Source organism: Sparus aurata, chromosome 16 (genome assembly GCF_900880675.1).
Source record: "Sparus aurata chromosome 16, fSpaAur1.1, whole genome shotgun sequence".
Lineage (NCBI taxonomy): Eukaryota > Metazoa > Chordata > Actinopteri > Spariformes > Sparidae > Sparus > Sparus aurata.
In genome coordinates this window covers 20984434-21002860 of record NC_044202.1, presented here as the reverse complement: position 1 = coordinate 21002860, position 18427 = coordinate 20984434, and the positions used below count along the sequence as shown (strand labels likewise).

The window sequence follows — 18427 nt, the reverse complement described above, 5'->3', positions numbered from 1 at the left end:
TACATTTAAGGACATATCGGAGCAAACTGAGAGAGGCCGGGTCAGAGCAGTCCCATCCATTGCCATAACAGTGGTTTCCTCCAGGGTCCAGTGTGTTTCTCAGTGCAGCAGGGAGCGGACTAAGAATAGAAAGCCTACCTCACAGGCTCTGTGCTTCCCCCGGCAGGGCCTGAGATCTGCTGCTCAGCCTCACTGAGATCGCTGCCATCTACCGGAACATCACCACCCCAGAGACCTCCTGTCTTCTCCCCGGGCAACAGGCAGTGTTCCTGGGATTCAGATGCTTTGTCTGTCTCCTGGTTGGTATTGGTGATCATCTAATAAGAGTGAAAAACAACGACAGGGACCTTTTAGCAGCTTATCACATACAGGAGGGAAATATGGCAGCCAGTGCAGCCATGCAGTGGTCTGTCCGTACATCATGTGTTGGTCATCAGTCAGTCCCTTACATCCACAGCACAGACATTTCAGCAACTACAGGCCAAATTGCCAGAGGTCCACAACAATGACATTTGCTGTTACTTTAGTCCTTGTCCCCAGAGGATGGATCAGTTTTGACCTTTTCCTTTACCAACACTGTCAGACCAGAACTGTTTACAAGTGTTTCTTTTAATGGGCAGATTGCCATGAAAGCTAAAGTTGTTTCGTAGAACAACACAACTTTCTATTTTGGACACTATGAACAATGTTGTGGTTCCACTGTCAGGTCAACCCTCTCTATCAGCTCTGGGCCCCAGTCTGAGGTAATCGTCATGTCTATCGGATGATTTAAACCCCAAAAATCTGCGTTCAGAAAGAACTTGTAACTGTCTGATAACCACACCCACTTACACAGTGACTGGTCAGGTGTATGGAGGTCCCTCCTGAGCTCTCTTTTCTTCTGTCAGTTGTCATGTGAACAACCATTTACAGCGCCTTGACTGCCTTCAAGGAATGACTGTCCAAAGGTGTGCACTGTTTACCCTGTCATTACCTTGTTCACTGTTTGCTTGTGACAAGATGTGACTTCATAACTGTGTTTGAAGAATGCTGAGGACTCGTTCAGAGCAAAGATAAGGAGAAAAAACACGAGAAACACTTGACACATGCAAGAAGTTGACTCCTTTATATTATCAACATCATCTCTGCATCTAATCTCATTTCAACCAAACTCTTATTTAAGAATGTTTTTACATGTCTTCACATGTCCAGATGAAGAATAACAAGTTACAACTTTACCACATCTATCACAGTGTGGCATCATTTACGACTGAACTCTGGGAGTCATAGTTTGATTCTAAATTGAATCAATTGAAATGAGAAAAGCAGTTTTAAAAGCTGTAAATGAATTTAAAAAATTCCCAAAGAATCGTGACACCCCTGCTGTGAATTTTTTTTTTTTTTTTTTTTAAAGGAATGGGATCTGAGCGTGGTAAAACAGGCACACAAATACCCTGGATGGCTCGAACAAGAGTTCAGATAACTGTCCCCGTGTCTCTGAATCGTCCATCTAGTTTTTTCTAGACAATAATTCATAATTACAGGGAACATTTGCATCATCACACTGATGACAGGCGTCAAGCTTTCCAAGAACATCAGTGGACAGAATGATGGTGTGACTGTGGGTGATGAATTCTAACAGGTCATCTGGTCATTAGGTGAGATTTTGTGGAGGTGTGAAATGTCACATCGCTTCATGTTCCTGTTTGGGCAGTCACACACACACACACACACACACACACACACACACACACACACACACACACAGTAGGCTAAAGGCCGTTTTTTCAGAGATGCATACTGAGTGTCAGAATCCCACAGTTTCCCATCCCTCCTGCTGAGACCTCAGGTCTTATTGCCTTTAACCTCTTTTGTCTTCTTAAAAGCTCAGTTGGTGGAGAGCATTGAATAGTTTTTACAATTTATGACTTCTTGCTTCTTCACAGAATTTTCTGTTTGTACCCCACTGCCATTTTAGAGAATACTGCCATGCAGAGCAAGAGTACTGTTCACACCTTTCATTTGGAAAGAGCAGCAGCCAATGGGGAAGCTCCAACTCTTGACTGACACATTTTTGTTTGCAGGGTTTACCCCAAACATCTGTACAGCAATTGAAAATGTAAATAAACTGGTGGAGAGTTTGCACGCAAAAATGTGCGTATTCACACTAAATACAAAGTACAGCTGAGTACAGAGCCCCTAGCACTGAAGGGAATGTATGTGGTCATTGTCCAAAGTAGTTGATAAACTGATGTTGTGACCTGATGATGGGGTTAGTTAAAAAGTCAGGGAATCAGCAAAGTGACTCTTGTTCATTCAGTGGGGAAGATACAGTAAACTTACGTAACAAATTATACTGCAAGCACTTCAGAAGAAGCTGAGATATTCACCCAAAACCAAAAGATATCAACTTAATTGTGTTTTGAGGAAAAGAGGCATTAAGACTTATTCTCTGAGGACTAAGATTACCTGTACAAAACTTAACATTTAAGTGGCACGAGTATTAATACGTGTCTGATATCTTTAAAAAAGAAAATTCAGTCTTGACCAAACTGCTGAATAAACTTACATTTGTCTCGTCCTCCTCTTGGACAGAATCTAGTCCATTCCTGAAATCTTCACCCAGCAGGGTGAGCGGTTGGTTATCTGGCAGCATCTCTGAAGTCGGTGCTGGTTGGAGAGGAGATACACTCAAAACAGATGGCCAACTCTGCATCTCAGTATCAGGTGGCTCTGTGAACATGGCCTCCTCTTTGTCAGGGTAAAACAGATCCATGGGTTCAACAGGGTCACCGACTAAATCATCTGTGGGAGAATTCCGATCAGAGCCTGTGTAAAACAAGTCCTCGTCTCTGGGCACACTACCTGTGGTACCGTCTGCTTTTGAATTGACTGGATCCCCTTTATTCTGCTGCGTGGCAGCTGTCTCTTTGTCAGAAAAGGAGCAACCCAGTCTGACCTGGCCTCCATCCAGTTGATCAGTCAGATCTTTTTCTTGCCGAGTATTCACAGGTTGAGATTTAACATCTGTAGGAGAGTTCTGAGCTGTCAAGTCCATCTCGGTGTTACCTGTCTGAGAGTCAAGCTGAGGAGGCTCTCCTTCCTGTTTGACTTCACTTCTATCACTGGTATCTATTGTGTCTGGCCCACATATGTCTGAGTTTGATGATCTGCTGATGTTGGGTTCATCCGTGTCATCCAAATGTCCACTTTTAATGTCTCTTGTTTGTTCTGAAGGTGTTGGTTTCGCACTTTCTGATACCAGACTGGAAGGAATGTCGACAGAGTTTTTGTCTTTACTGTCACTGGAGTAACAGCTCGATTCACCTGGAATTTGAGGGCTGTTAACATCTGTGTCAGTTCCCGTACTGCCAGCTGCATCTGCCTGATCTCGTCGTTCTGGGTCACGTGTTCCCTCTTCGTCCTGCTGCTCTGGCTCACTGGAAATGGAGATCAGAGGGATATTCATGCCAATGCTTGGGTCCAAACTTGAGGCTCCATCTTGGTTGGCTGGATGTGTGATTGCTGAAGCATCACATATCTCTGAGCTTTCTTTAGTATCTGTGTATTCTTTTAGAATTCCTTCACTTGCTTTGTCTCCTGTTTCTGCAATGCCTACATCCCTTTCCTCTGAAATCCCTGACCCCTCTCCTGACTCCCCTCTTGTCTCGGCTGAAGAAGACTTTGTTTTCTGACATTCAACTTCCTCAGATTTATTCTTTCTCTCATCCTGACTTTCAGTTTGACCATTAATTAGTCCTGCATGGTCTTGAGCATCTGCATTCAAGTCCACAGCTTTCTTTGAAGGTTCTCCAGTGCTCTGTTCAACACTGGTTTGCTTCACAAGTGCTTCACAATGGTCAGAGGGTGGTAGGTCAGCGTTGGAGGCCAGTTGGGACTGGTTGGTTATATTTTTAGTTTTGAGGAGATCTTCAAAACCAGAGTTGGCTAGTGCTTCTGCATCAGTCAGTCCAGAAGAAGGTTCTTCCTCTCTGGGTGCTTTGCCTTCATGAAGTGGACTTACTTCGCTATGATCAGGTACCTGTTTCAGTGCTGCGTCCTGCTTGTGCTTCTCAAGGTTGGCCTTTTCCCCAGAGTCCCCTTGAATTCTCTCCTGCAAGCTCTCTAATGTGCTCATTGAATAAATCCCTTCATCAATATATGAGTCTGTGATCGACCGATCATCAGGGGCTTTGTCCTCCGTGGATGGGACAAATCCTTCATCGAGAGCGGTGATCTCCACAGGGGTAGCACGGTACACATCCCAGGCTGTTCCACTGTCACACAAAGAGCTGTCGCTTCGGCTCTCGCAAAACTTCTCTGGCGTGACCCCGAACTCGCTCTCCACCCAGGAGTCTGGTGAGCTGATTGCAGAGTCTTCAATTACTGACTCAGTGTTGACGGACTCAGGCACTGATGAGCCAGTAGGTGAGTGAGCGTAAGACTGTTGCGGGGAGTTGGAGGTTGAGTTGATTAAGACCTCACTGGAAGTTTCCTCTGGCTTTTCGACCGTACTGTTGCTGGTGTCCTCCATATGAGGGGAATCTGCCAAGAAGTCCTCACTGGACCACGAGCGAGCTGCAGTCCGCCTAAAGGTAGATGGCATGGTGCTTCTGTCTTCTGACACAGAGGAAACCAAGATTTTGGGTGGAGGTTTGGCAGAGTCCCTCTGAAACATATAGGACCTCTCCCTCACTCTGCTTCTGTTAGCCCCATTCCTCATGTAGTCCAAGTCACTGTCGCGGAAGTTGAGTCGGCACATGGAGATGCTTCTTTCAATCACCTGGCAGTGGTCCTCCGGCTGAGGGAGAAATAAAGACGTTTGTAGAAATCTGTCAGTGCTCACTTTCAGAGGTTAGCGTTTTGTCCAAATTTGATGTCAAACACATATCATCCATGCGACGTAAGAAGGGACTCCTACCTCCTCAAAGCCTGGGAAGTGCTCCAGGAACTGCGACACATATGTCATGATTGATTGCTCATCTGGTGGGTTGATAGCCACATCTGTCCAGGCAAAAAACAATGAACACGTTGGCATTTCACATACAGCCTCCCCAGTCAATACAGCCTCCTTCTAACAGTTATAATTTCCACTTTATTATGAAAAAGTGCTGGCAATTTTACATGGAGGTCCCATGGCTGAAAAACATATTAAAAGTGCTCTTTGCTGTACCCAGCCATTGTTAGCTAATTAGCTCATGGGAAATTAGCTCAGTTAGGAAAATACAGTGTAAACTTGGTTCAGCATGGTGTTGCAGTTCAATGTAAACAGGAACCAGATTTATACAAAGATAGCTATTTCCTTGTTACCTTCAGGCTCCAGGAGGCGTGGGATACCCAGGCTGTAATGGGCTATCCTGAAGGCGTCCTCTAGATTCTCTCTGGCTGTCCTAAGCAATGCCTTCCTCATGTCCACAAGGCTAGAGTCAATGGACTTAATGACAGCCAAGAAGGCCAGACCACTCGTCCAGCTCTTCCCAAAGTCCTGCACTGCCACACCAAACCTACAGGATGATGGGACATAATTCAGTCGACAGGGTCAGAAATCAGAAATTGTTACGTTTTTCACACTTCTAAGAACAATCTTTATTGAAAATGGCAGACCACACTCACTTGCGTGTTCGCTTCTGTACCCACTGCAGCAGTTTCTTGATGGCCTTGCCATGTTCTCGCATGGCCGTGGATGCTGACTGTCTCTCTTCAGATGGCGTGCTGCATAAGGACGTGTCGGAGTCGGAGCTGGTGGGGATGGACGACAGGCTGGAGGTGGAGGGGAACTGACTCCTGATGTTCCCGGTCAGCTCCTTAATCTGGAAAGAGTTGGATTAAATTCCCCTTTAGTCGACTGTTTTGACGGTCAGTTCAGCTGCTGAGTATCAAATTCATCCGCGTCTCTTCAGCAGATTAAGTGTCAGCGTAAAAAACCTCTTGCTGAATAAAATAATTTTAAAAATCAGCAACTAAAAACTTGCTTGGTAGGTGTGAGGCTGACCCTGGACAGGTATAAAGTATCATTGTTGTTGCTAGAAATTCCTTGAAAAGACTACTAACAGATGAAAGGCCAAGTCAAGTTCACAGCCATCAAAATACTGAGAGGATCTTTTCAGAGCGGAGTCATTCTTCTTAGAGAAGGAATTAAAGGGGAATGTTTACACCTACAATTAGTTAATTCATAAAGATCAGTGCTGCTCAGCCAGTCAAAGCAGGACCACTGCAACGCCTTCTGTGGCACCGAAACCGCATTTCTGCAGTCTGAGAACATAACTCTTGAAAATGCCAGACTTTAAGACTACAAAGTTATATTTGGAAGTTGGTCTAACAAATTGGGATTGGGTATCACAAGCCAGCTAACTGAAAAAAAAAATAATCAGCAACTTCTTGCATATGTTATCATGCAACATTACACATTAATTGGTCGAGTCCTAACAGGTTAGAATCTGGAATCTTAACATGCTTAAAGCACATTTACACATTTACAGAGGGGAAAAAACGTTCAGATGATGCAAGGGGAAGCAAGACCCTCTTTTATTCTTGTACATTTATGCAATATCAAAGCACTGACTGTAATACTTCTCTCTTTATCAAACTATTATTTGATTACAAATTCATCATCCCGTAGTGGTCAGCCCAGCATGGACTAACCACAGGAAAACATTGCAACTAAGCAATACCCACGTGACAGCCAGGTTATTATAGATTATTTTCTTGTAAGACGCACCCCAGTCCACATCTAATTGGCTTGTATCTATTGTTTTCATATGACAAAAGCCTTGATAGCTTTGGAGTCCTGTTACTCCATCCCAAAGATCTCCTAAAAGTTTTTCAACAGGAGAAGGCAAGAAAGGGGGTGGAGTTCAGCTGGTTGGGGTCTTCTTCCAATCGAAAAAACTGACAGATGTCGTCAGACAACTGGGGGATGGATTTACTGTTTAATCACACCACTAATTACATAAGAATTAGCTAGCTTACATGTTATTTTCCAACTGTGTGTTCAATGGTTGCCTGGTATTAATAGGTTGTGTCTGTGTTTTTCTTGTGGTTGGTTTGTAAATCAATAAGGCCTTGAGTGGAGCTGATAAAGCAGATTGTGAGCAGTAGTTTCCCCGGTAAACACATCGACCACTTTAGCTGTCAGCGCTGCAGTATCTCTGGATTCATAGTGAACCAGCCGTAAGGGCAGCCCTTCAGCCCTGCAGACACCTGGCCTGTCCACTCTGCCAAGCCCAGAGACACTGAGAGACAGTGAGAAGAGCAGCAGCAGACTGGAAGGAGCCAAAAGAGGTTGCTATGTTTAATGGGGAAACACCAGCTCACAATGCACTGTATTAGAACTGAAAGAAAAACAGGGGTAACCAGAGCTACACCTTGATTTAACAGTTTAAGACAAGAATAGAGCCTGTAACCAACCAAGGTGACCAAGTAAAAGTAAGGTAGGCAAGAAAACCAGTGGGATCAATGATAATGTACCGCAACAAAGAAACCTTAACAGATGCAATAGCCATGTAAGTAAGTGACTTTCCATCGTCTACTTGAAATGAATGGGGTCGTTCCTTTGGTAAGAGTACGTTTTACTGTCGGATACTGGCTTGAACCAGAATACAGGCCTACATGCAGGTATCGTGGAAAAACATAAAAAGAAAGAATGACGAGAGATAAGCCAGTGTGGTAAGTGGAAGCTACTGCTCCCAAGGTCTATCTTTAGCACCATATATTTATTTGTTCATAATAAATATACAAGCAATCACTTTTGCAGCTGACAGCGTACGTGGCAGAGCTGAAGTGAAACTTGGGAAACTGAACTGTTGGGGTTAAGTGATAGAGGCTTACAGTAGCTGTTACTTGTAGGTTAGTTCTGACTGGCATGGTTTCATTTTATCAGACACTTTGGCGATGTTAGCCATCAGTAGATCTGAGTAAATTAAAGACAACGTCTGTAAAAGGCCGTGACAGACGCTCAGTCTATCTTTCTCATTATCAGTATTTATCCTCGGGTCAGACCAGGCAGTGTAGACAGTTTCAGACAGTGGAAAGCCTGCAGAATGAGAGGACAGTCTGTGTGAACTGCAGAGATAATTGTTTCCTCATGGTGTCTGTCCAAAGCATTGAACCGCAGTGCGGATTACATAAACTACTCAGCGAGCTGCACTTTGATGGGCTTTTGTGAATGGAAAATCCACAGACTGTGAAGTAGACACTTTATTCTTACACTTGACCTCGTTTTGAGTGAAAAAAGGAGCAGAGGGAAATGGAGGGGAGATAGAAGCTTAGAGTACAGATGAGAGTGGACGATAAGGTATCAAATTAGAGCATCGATAAAACAGGGGTGAAGCAGATTACCTGAAAGAAGAGGATGATGTTCCAGATGAGTCCCAGGATGATGGAGGAGTTTCCATCAGCAACATCAGCTGCATCGATACTGACCAGCTTCACCTGAGGCGACACATTTGTTTTGTGAACAGTTCAGCCAGTCAACAGGCAGCAGGTGGGCGTGTCTCTAAGCGACTTGCTCTGGTACTCACGTTTCTCTCCTCCAGGAAAGAGAGGACCTTGGCGATGTTGTTGAGTCTGAAAATACGATGGGAGGACTTTTTGAACCCGTGAAGCTGAAAATGATTCAGATTGAAAAGGTGTTAGTATAAAAATTATCAATTGCATCTGCTACCACCAGCACTGCCAAAGGAGCCACTATTGTGATTATTGCTATACAGTTACATGTGTGATATTTTGTGGCACTAAAACCAAAGTGTCGGGGTCTGACCAGCTTGCAGCCAGAGAGCTCCTCCAGCAGGGCCATGAGGATGTGTCCGTCCTGTATGTCTCGGAAAAGGTCATGAACCTCAATCGGTGGGTCACACTGAAAGTGGAGGGAGAGAAAGAGAGAGGACAGGTGAGAGGTGAGAAGTAGAGCAGCAATGATTAGGTCAGCCACTACACAATCAACTAAAAGTTTAGCCAATTAGCAACCAATTTGACTTGATCTCTTTTGTTCCGTTAAGTGTCACATATATATTGTTCTCAGCTCCTGACTGGAAGAATTCAATACTTTTCTTTGTAATACATGATAATAAAACAGAAAACATTTTTGGGCAGTTTAATCGACAGTGATAATGTAAATGACACAGACATTTATATCGATTTTTCTGTTTGTAACTTTCTGCCTCATTTGTGGCACAGTGACGCGGGTACAGACTCGCAGCTAATAAGCTAGCTAGCTGCTTCAGCTTTGGACTCTCAGGTGCCCTGTCCTCTAAAAACGTCAGAACTGTCAGCAGCAGTAGATCATGATAGGGTATTGGGCTTATGAGGGGTATGAAAATAGGCTGTTGTGTCCCAAACTGAGAAAATGTGGGAAAAATATTGTATTTATTACGGCAGCCACGAGGGCCAAAAGACAAGACGTTTCAGAACACGCAACATTTCAGCAGTGACACTGAACTTTCACCAGGGACTTAGGTTTTGTCCAGCCACAAAGTGTGTTTGACCATTTCTGGGTTCTGAAATGCTATTGTGTTTTCTGACATGCTGTCGTGTTTTGACTATCAGGGCCGCCATCATTTCCAGCGATCTGTTCCAAAGATAACAAACGTGCACAGTGCTACAATCAACACTGTGACCACGTCTCTGTCGAAACACACCCTGGAGCCGAGATTCAACACCTCACAAGTCACTCCACAGCTCTCCTATCAGCACCTGTCTGTCACGAAACTAATTAAAAATAAAGCCATTTCTGTATGCTGTCAGTCACAATGAGGACATAAGTTGTGACGTTCACGCTGTGAAAAATTAATGTAATCAAATACACCAACAGTTGCCGCAAGAGTAAACTACTCATATGTATCTCAACATGCCTCAGCCAACCGGTAGTCTGTTTTCACAACGAGCCGTGACTAAGTCAGACCTCTGTGAACGTGTCTGGACGTGGTGAAGGGTTGAACAGTGGAGGGGAGGTGGGGGGTAAAGTGACTGGAACTTTCCAAGATAACACAAGACAAATGTATGATTGTCAATTAGTGGGTCAGAGATTTGAAGCAGGGCCAGGCAGTGAGTAAGACAAGAGAGGCTCATTGTGCGAGAGAAAACAAAAGATTGGATCAGACGCTCAGACTCGCAGCTCGCACTGACTCACCCCTGGCTGGGACTGAACCCAGCGGGGACAGACGGGCTCAGGAGTGAAACGCCACAGAAACACAGTACAGTGTCAGCGTGAACAGCTCTGCCGGAGCTCACTGCGTCTGCAGGTACAGGTGTACTGTAACTACAGCAGGCGGGGAGAGCTTGTTTTTGTCAATGTGCGGTCATTCAGTATGAACAGCCAATCAGGACGGCACATGAGGGAAAGTGATCGACCGTTTTAATCAGTTTTCAGGCCAAAGCATGAAATATTCTCTGGTTCCAGTGTTTCTGCTGAGAGGATTTTCTGCCTCTGGATCGTTTGTTGGATAAAAATAAAGACATCAGGTTGGACTGTATAATGATATTTTATAGATGGACCAATGAATGGATTATTTCTGTTAAAAAAAGCAGCAGATTAATCAACCATGAAGGTGATTACTGTGAAAGCTCTTACACTGTTGTTATCCTGTCCATCAACTTCTGTCCCTTTTGCTGCACAAATGTAATATTTACATCAAAAAGCACCTTGTATTCACGGGATGCTGTGACACTTCTTTGTGCTTATGTTATTATTTTAAAAGTATTTAAAATGACCATGGAAGCCTATGAGAGGTCAAACTGTGAAAGTTAAAACCTCACTACTACATTACATCTAAATAGAATTATCTGATGACTATTTATTTCTAACTATGCATTTATGTGTCCCCTCTGGGCCTCCATACGTCCCTAGTCCGCCGCCCCATTCACTGACTGGATCGTCATTGGCTACCTCAGAGCATTTCTCCCGCATTTGGCCCAAAGCCCCAGGCAGCAGAGAAAGAGGCCCTCCTCCACTCAGCCATTGTTCACATTCAGCAGCTAGCTGGGTGGCGTGGCGAGCACAACGACCACCTTGGGTTCTTCAGACCTGTAACTCTGTCACTGTTGTCTCAGATTAACACTTTACAGCCTAATAAAACTTTAATGCAGCACACAGGCGGCTCCGCGCAAACCACATGTATAATTCAAAGAGCAGGAAGGAGCGACCTCAGCGGTTTACGTACAGCACGCGTCTCGGCTGCAGCGCTAACACATACAGTGAGCCCGTGGAGGAATCTCAGCATCGTGACACAGTCTGTGGTGAAGATGGAGCGAGCCTGGGTTTCAGGGTGGAGTGGCAATAAAAGAAAAAGAAACTGTCTTGTTCCACCCAGGTAGTAAATGAAAAGCCTGCGAGCAGCTCTGTCATCAGTCAGTGTGCAGAGAGCGTAATTAGTGTTTCTCCTCTCCGTGTGCTCCTGCAGTCACAAACCTTCTCCAAATGTAGGTTCATCCATCGGGTGAAGGTCCTCTTCTGAACCACTTCTCTTTCCACTGCAACACACAGGGAGAAGAAAAAGATGTCAACGTGAAGCGCAGAGCCAGCGCACATGAGAGAGCGAAGGAGACGAAGACAGGGAGCATGAATCACCTCCCGCCAGAGGCTCATCACCCACTCACACACACACACACACACACACACACACACACACACACACACACACACACACACACAGAGTTATCTAACCATCTCTCACAGATCCCCACAGAAGCATTAATGAGGACTGTGAGGATAATTAAAGGAATAAGACGTGTAAACAGTGACTTGATATTTTCAACAGGATGCACTTGATTGGATTTGTTAATAATAATCTCTAATAATCTTAATAATCTCCACACTTTAAGCTTTCTGCTGTACACTAATGAGGCCTGAACACTCACACAGGTGTTTCCACATATTCTAGCTAGTTGGACAATTATGACAGGAATCATGTGAAGTTATCAGACTGCATGTACCACTGAGTATGATGTTACTGTACAGCTTGACAGTTCTTAATGGTACGTCACAGATGTATCATTATTAATGCTGGTGATGACTATGGCATCTGTGTGTGTGTGTGTGTGTGTGCGCGTGTGCGTGTGTTAAACGAGTGTGACTTGCAGTTGCCTGGATGTACTGCAGTTCACTAGTCCATGTGTAGTGAGGCTAATAATCAACTGCAGGACAAAAACAAGAAGTCCAGTTGAGTTGAACTGCTGCAGCCTGGTGGCCGGTCCAGACGTTTGTATAGATTTAGATGACAGTCAGAGTACTGATACACACTGGAGCTGGTGGTATAACTGTATTTTGAAGCAGACCATAATAATAGATCAAATTAAATGTAATATCTGTCACGTTACGCAGAGAAAATTATTTACTCAACTCTTATTACAATATAAGCAGATTATTACATCATCAGTCGTTATGACATCATGCACCAAAACATTATCCACATTGCGACATCATGAGTTTCTACATGTGGAAAATGACTCAGTATCACCTGACGACCCAAAGATTTGACGCTACAGTTTTATAAAATGTTGCTGTCTTATTTATTAACGACAAGCATATTATTACAAAAAATCTGTTTATTAAATCTAATGTATTCCCTCGTTACATTAAACATATATGTTACATGCGTGTTTACACGCCGGATTAATTTTGCAGAGCTTTTCAACAACGTTAAACATTTACACTGAAAATGCCATATTAATATTGTATATTCATACGTCTTTATATATTTATCCGGCTGCTGCGTGAGACCAGATGTGAACATGTTAAAGTGGCGGCAGCTTCACAGAGCTGCTGCAGTCAGACTCATGGACCCGCATGAGAGCCGGCCACAGTGGAGGAAGTTAGGACGCCATTGTACTCAGCTGAGCCGACACGGCGTCGTATTAGTGCAAGCGTGTTGTTTGTGAGTCGTTCAGGTTTCAGGTCTGAACATCTTGATGTATTGTTTCTGTACTGGGAGGGGGACTGCAGTCCTGAATGACTCTGCTGCACCAGAACACTGACTGAGACTTACTGGGGGGAGGGGGGTATCTACAGAGGGGGGGGGGGGGGGGGGGGGGGGGACCTCTGGAGGGGTTACCATGGCAGCAGTCAGCTGTTATTCATCTTTATGTCCAGCATGGCTCGCTGGAGGCACGGGGCTAACTCTACATACACATCAAGCGTGATGAGAGCTGGGCTGATGGGATGGTATTGATTGTTTTTCCTCCAGTGGAGGCATGACTGCTTCACTGAGCCCTGATGGAGGGGACGGCCCGGTGTCACAGCAGGAAACACGGATCAGGGTGAAGGAGGTGTTAGTCTATCCTGTCGGGTGCATGCTGACAGGGAGACGCCTCAGGACGCAGAGGGCTTCCTCCAGTGTTCTGCAGGAGGTGGGTTGGTATTCAGGAGGCGTAGCTGAGGCTTAAAAGCATGAATCCTTTTTCAGAGCAGACACAGGGAGGTGGAGGAGGAGGAGGAGGAGAGGGGAGGGGAGGGGAGGGGAGGGGGAGATGAGAGGAGGACGAGGATGACAAGAAGAGGAGTTGATGGGGAAGAAGTGAGAGACAGCCCGAGGGGAGCAGAGCATTATGGGGAATAAATGAGGGGCACTTTCTGAAGAAACAACCAACACTACAAACACTCCTTATCTGGGTTGGGTTCTAAAACGCCGGCTCCATTTTGCATTTGGTTCCCAGTTGGCACAATACCTCGTAGCTTTGCTCAACTCCAACTTTAAAAACGCTTTCATTAAACTTTTTTAAACAGCAAGAAGAGCCGCGTAGAAATCATCGAGTCTGCAGTGCCTGTCACCTGTTGCAGCGACAGGCTGCTGTCTGAGCTGTGACAGGACAATGACGTGACCAGTCAGTTCCACTAATGGTTCTGAGGCGACACCAACACAGAGATATCAGATGGTGCTGATTCCTCCACATTGCTCCACTATGTATAATTCAGTGTGAGAGATATTTGGAGCGTTCAGAAAAGTCTTACTGATGTGAACAAATTGGATTTATTGGATTGACAAGCTGAAAGTGATGAAGACATTTCTCTGAGGTGACATGAACGCGGCATCTGTACTTCTGTAGTTAACCGGCAGCAACAGAGTGGCGACTCTGAGCAAAGTTTATGCATCAGATCAATTTAAAGAGAACGTCCTCAAACTAAATCTAAGCCTGAATGAACATTCAGTATACGAGGCTGATCAACATCATGGTTGTGCACCAGGACCTCCAGTATTTGGATCAATGAGTCAAATCTATAAGCTTAAACTGTGTTTCTCTCGTCTGAGACAACAAACAGTAAGTCAACTGAATATCTGTGACTTTTAGTTACTTTCACTTCAGTTACTTACAAACATGGATAGCTGCGGCTGATTAGATTTAATACGGGAAGGAATCAGATTTGAAACGAGGATTTAATATTGGCTTTTAGGGCTGTGCAATATATTGATATTACATTGTAAACAAGAGTGTTTTGGTTAGGGTTATATTGTGATGTGTCATTACAGTAAAGTGATGTCATTTCCTGAACCCACCAGCCTCTTCAGCTGCTTCGAACCCACTTAGTCCTTTTCAAATGCTACAACAAACACTATGTGGTTGTTTCTTGTTGTGTTTCATAAAGATGTATTTGCACATTTATTTCATGCACTGTCTATAATACAGCAGTTAAATGATGGCTTCTGTCTCGGTTCAGTGTACGTGTACATAATTGTAAAACTGATCCTGGTTCTGACAGGACACCTGAGTTTAGGTACCATACAGTGCAATCTGTGGAGAGAGCACAGTGTGTTACGAAAATGAGTTATGGCTACAACAGCGAGCACAGGCAACCAGCAGTGGAGCGACTACATTAAAGTGACTCTCTTGGCCACTTCCATAAAATAAATGAGCGGAGCTAACAATACACACATTCATACGAAACCTCTGCCGTGTGTGAGCCAGTCCGGATACTGTGAGCTAATCTTTCATAAAAGTGTCAAACACTCTGAAGCCTGTGCTGACGTCAGATCCACGCTCTCAGCAGTCCTTCCCTAACACGAACCAGAGCTCCGCTTTTGGACTATATACCTGGAAATATGACATGAGGTGACATCACTGTTACTGCACATAATGGGGCTTCTGTAAAAGTTGTGGAAAGTTTGAGTTCACCGGTCTGACGCTAGGTGTTCTCTCAGGGTGACAGATTACATAACTACTCCCAAAACAGGTGTTATTAAGGTAATGTGGAAAATGACAGAACAAATAAAGTGGCTGTGTGTGCTGCAGTGGATCGGTGATCATCTTTGTGTTGACGCTGGATATACGGAAGAAAAGACGCAACACAGCAACATGAGTCCTAACGACACCTGTCCTTGTTAGTTTGGTGTGACCAGTGGAGACTAAGGCCCAATCCCATTTCTCTTCTCTGCCCCTACCCCTTCCCATTGACCATTACACATTGAAATAACGTTAAACTAGACAATACAACGGTTTTTGTAAATTTTAAAACTTTATTAATGGAGAAAATACTAACATTTGTGAACTTCTTTCGCGGTAGCAGCCATCTTGCCGGTGATTCGCAGTGCATTCTGGGAAATCTGTCATAGCCCTCCGTTTGGAGTGTGCCTCTGGAAAATCTCCGTTTGAAGGGGTATATAGCCCTACCACTTCCCCCTAACCCTCCGTCCTAACAGGAATTGGGACACCCCTACCCCTACACGTGAACGCGCAAAACGGAGGGGTAGGGCCAAGGGGTGAAATGGGATACAGCCTAAGTATATGTATTATTTTTTTTACCTAAGCATGTATAATATATATACATGCTTAGGTAATTCTTCTTATTCACCCTCTCTGTCTACTTATTCCTCTTATTCCCCTTCCTTTCCTTCTTCTTCTAATCTCTTTTCTTCCCCTTCTCATTTCTCTTCTCCTTCTCCTTCCAGCCCACAAAGTAAATTTCCCATTATTTGGCCAATCGTTTATTGCCATGATATGATATCTTGTGCATCCTTAATCAAACTGTGTCCGTAGTGTTGTGTGGGTGTGACTTCGGTTCACAGGGATGTTGTAAAGGTTGCGTTAAACAAGGATTTAGTGATGAGGTCTTGAAACCGGCGAGCTCTGCAGTCTGGTCTGGCTCGTAGCCACAGACTGTGGAGGTTCAAACACAACAGAGTCCTCTCCATTAATCACACTGTGTCTGTGTGCAGGGCTGCCCCGGGCCTTTGTGTGAGTACCGAGTCCAATGTATTAATGGGGCTCCCCTCACCATCACGACTACCATCAAGCCTTTTTCACTCATTCAGCATCCACTTTTCATAGCTGGGAACAAGCCAAGACTTGGCCCTGTGACAAGGGGCGGGGCCTGGGAACAGAGCCCAGCCTTCTGGGATAAATAGGGACGACTGGATTGTGTTTCTAGGAACAATTCCACTGACCTTTACATAGTGAAATCATTGCTAGAAACCAGCGTTTTACTGAAGTAATTATGATAGTCACTTTACATATGAACACGATTTTATTTCAAGCATTGCGAAAACAACACGGAAGCAAAAACATGTTGTATTCTACTGGTCAGACCAGATGGGCGGGTGGTGGTTTATCCCAATCCAAAGAAAGTTGACAAAACACAGTTTTTGTTTTAAAATGAGATTATAATCAGGCTCTAACATCCCAAGGCCTTCACAAACTATACTTTTATTTGTTTATGAAAATCATAATAAAACACATTTGTTAAACTTTCTGTGACAAAGATGAGACAATGACAAGATAGATAGAAAAATAGATAGATAGATAGATAGATAGATAGATAGATAATTCACAACTACTGAACATTTGCTGCACATATCTGTCATATATAAACACAGGATATTGTGCTTTACCTCCTTTGCATACATTTCGGAGTTAGTCTGTCTAAGATGAGCGCCCTGACTGATTTGCTTGTCATGCAAACAGGTTGAGGCTCAGCTGACACCAGATCCACATGCTGCAGCAGCCTTTTGCCTGGAGCATGAATGTTGTGTCAGAACCACAACTCTTTCATTACGTTTTCTGTTGTCAGACAGGTGGTGAGGAGGGCAGACAGGGAGCAAGCAAATATCACTGAATGGCAATTAGCTCTTTGTAGGGCTATAAATAAACACACTTTTGTAAAAAAAAAAAAAAAAATTGTAAGGGTTTCGTGGCATCAGTGTCCCGACCAAAGCACACAGGGTAACTGTCTTGTATCAGAGGGAGGATGAAGCACGATTCAGAAAGAGTGATGGTTTATAGGTACAATGGGTAGTGTTTTAATGCCAGGGTAGAATATAGATAGAAAACCCATGTACTTGGTCTTCTGTACATTTAAGTATATGATCAAGAATTACAATCAGGAAGCAGCTACAGTAACATGATGGCAGCTATAGTAACACAGTGTTTCCCACACATTAATTTATTTGTGGCGGTTCACCACAATATCAACATTGGCTGCCACATAATGATTTTCTATTTTTGGAGCTGCGTCCTGTTCTCACTCACGGTGAGTAGCATGACGTTATATACTCCGATACAATGGATGGCGGTGAGGTTTTTAATCCGACGGTAAAACCAACGAAGAAGAGGAGGAGGACTATTTAACGCAGTTGGCTTGACCATAACTTCTTCTGCACAGAGGATGCCCCCACAAAAAGAGCCAGGCCTTGAAGTCAGTTTTTGTCGGGGGCCAAGCTGTATAATTACATCATCATGTGATGCACTGGGGACTTTTTCCCAAAAGCTAATATTGTGAAAGACGTGTCTGTAAAACGGTATTAAAAGCCTCACTGCATGACATATGATAAATAACTAAATATATAAGTTACTAAATTAATAAGGAGACAGGATGTGTCAAAGTAGTCTGAGTCAGCTCAGCAGGTGACACTGATGGACCAAACCATCTATTTAGCTTAGCATAGCAGGACTTCATTACGTATTATTGCTTTCCATCTTTGCATGATTCAATCTGACTTCATGATAAATTATTAAAAAAGTCTATTTCAAGCTCATTTCTTGCAACCCTATTTGACAGGGATTGCTTTTGTTAGAATCAGATCCAATAAATCAGCAGCTCTGATTTCACGGGTGAGATGACTCCAGTTTTAACTTCCATTACATTTGTCACTATGTCAGCTAGAGATCTGCGATAAGAGCTTCTCTACTTCTTCTTTCAGTCCGGTGACATCACTCAGGTCAGTCTCAGTGGAACAACGTTGGAAACACCGCGTCCTCCTGCTGCCCTGTTTTCTCATTCAGACTTCCTTGGAGCCAATTAGTGCGCAAAGATGACTTCTTCCTCTCTGATCGAGTACAAAGGGACGCCCACGGATGTTCTGGATCCACAGCTTCACTTTGAACACGGGAGATGAAAGTGGTAGATGTTATGTGATGAGGCCACAGCAAATCAAAATCAGACAGGAAGTACGATTGCGAGTGTGTCTGAGTGTACCCCAAGGTGCTTTAAAAGAAATATGAAAAATACAGGAGAGCCCGTGTACTG

General features: G+C 44.1%; 1 protein-coding gene across 1 annotated transcript in view; it reads right to left on the bottom strand.

Moving 5' to 3' along the window:
- Window positions 1–18427, bottom strand: part of clmna (calmin a) — a 39296-nt gene that overhangs the window by 4861 nt on the left and 16008 nt on the right. The window contains exons 2-10 of the mRNA XM_030443718.1: window positions 11384–11445; window positions 8738–8833; window positions 8499–8582; window positions 8317–8409; window positions 5593–5789; window positions 5290–5483; window positions 4901–4983; window positions 2549–4780; window positions 139–317 (exon numbers count right to left, since the gene is read on the bottom strand). Of these exons, the coding sequence (XP_030299578.1) occupies window positions 139–317; window positions 2549–4780; window positions 4901–4983; window positions 5290–5483; window positions 5593–5789; window positions 8317–8409; window positions 8499–8582; window positions 8738–8833; window positions 11384–11445 (3220 nt within the window). The remainder of the gene's footprint in view (window positions 1–138; window positions 318–2548; window positions 4781–4900; window positions 4984–5289; window positions 5484–5592; window positions 5790–8316; window positions 8410–8498; window positions 8583–8737; window positions 8834–11383; window positions 11446–18427) is intronic.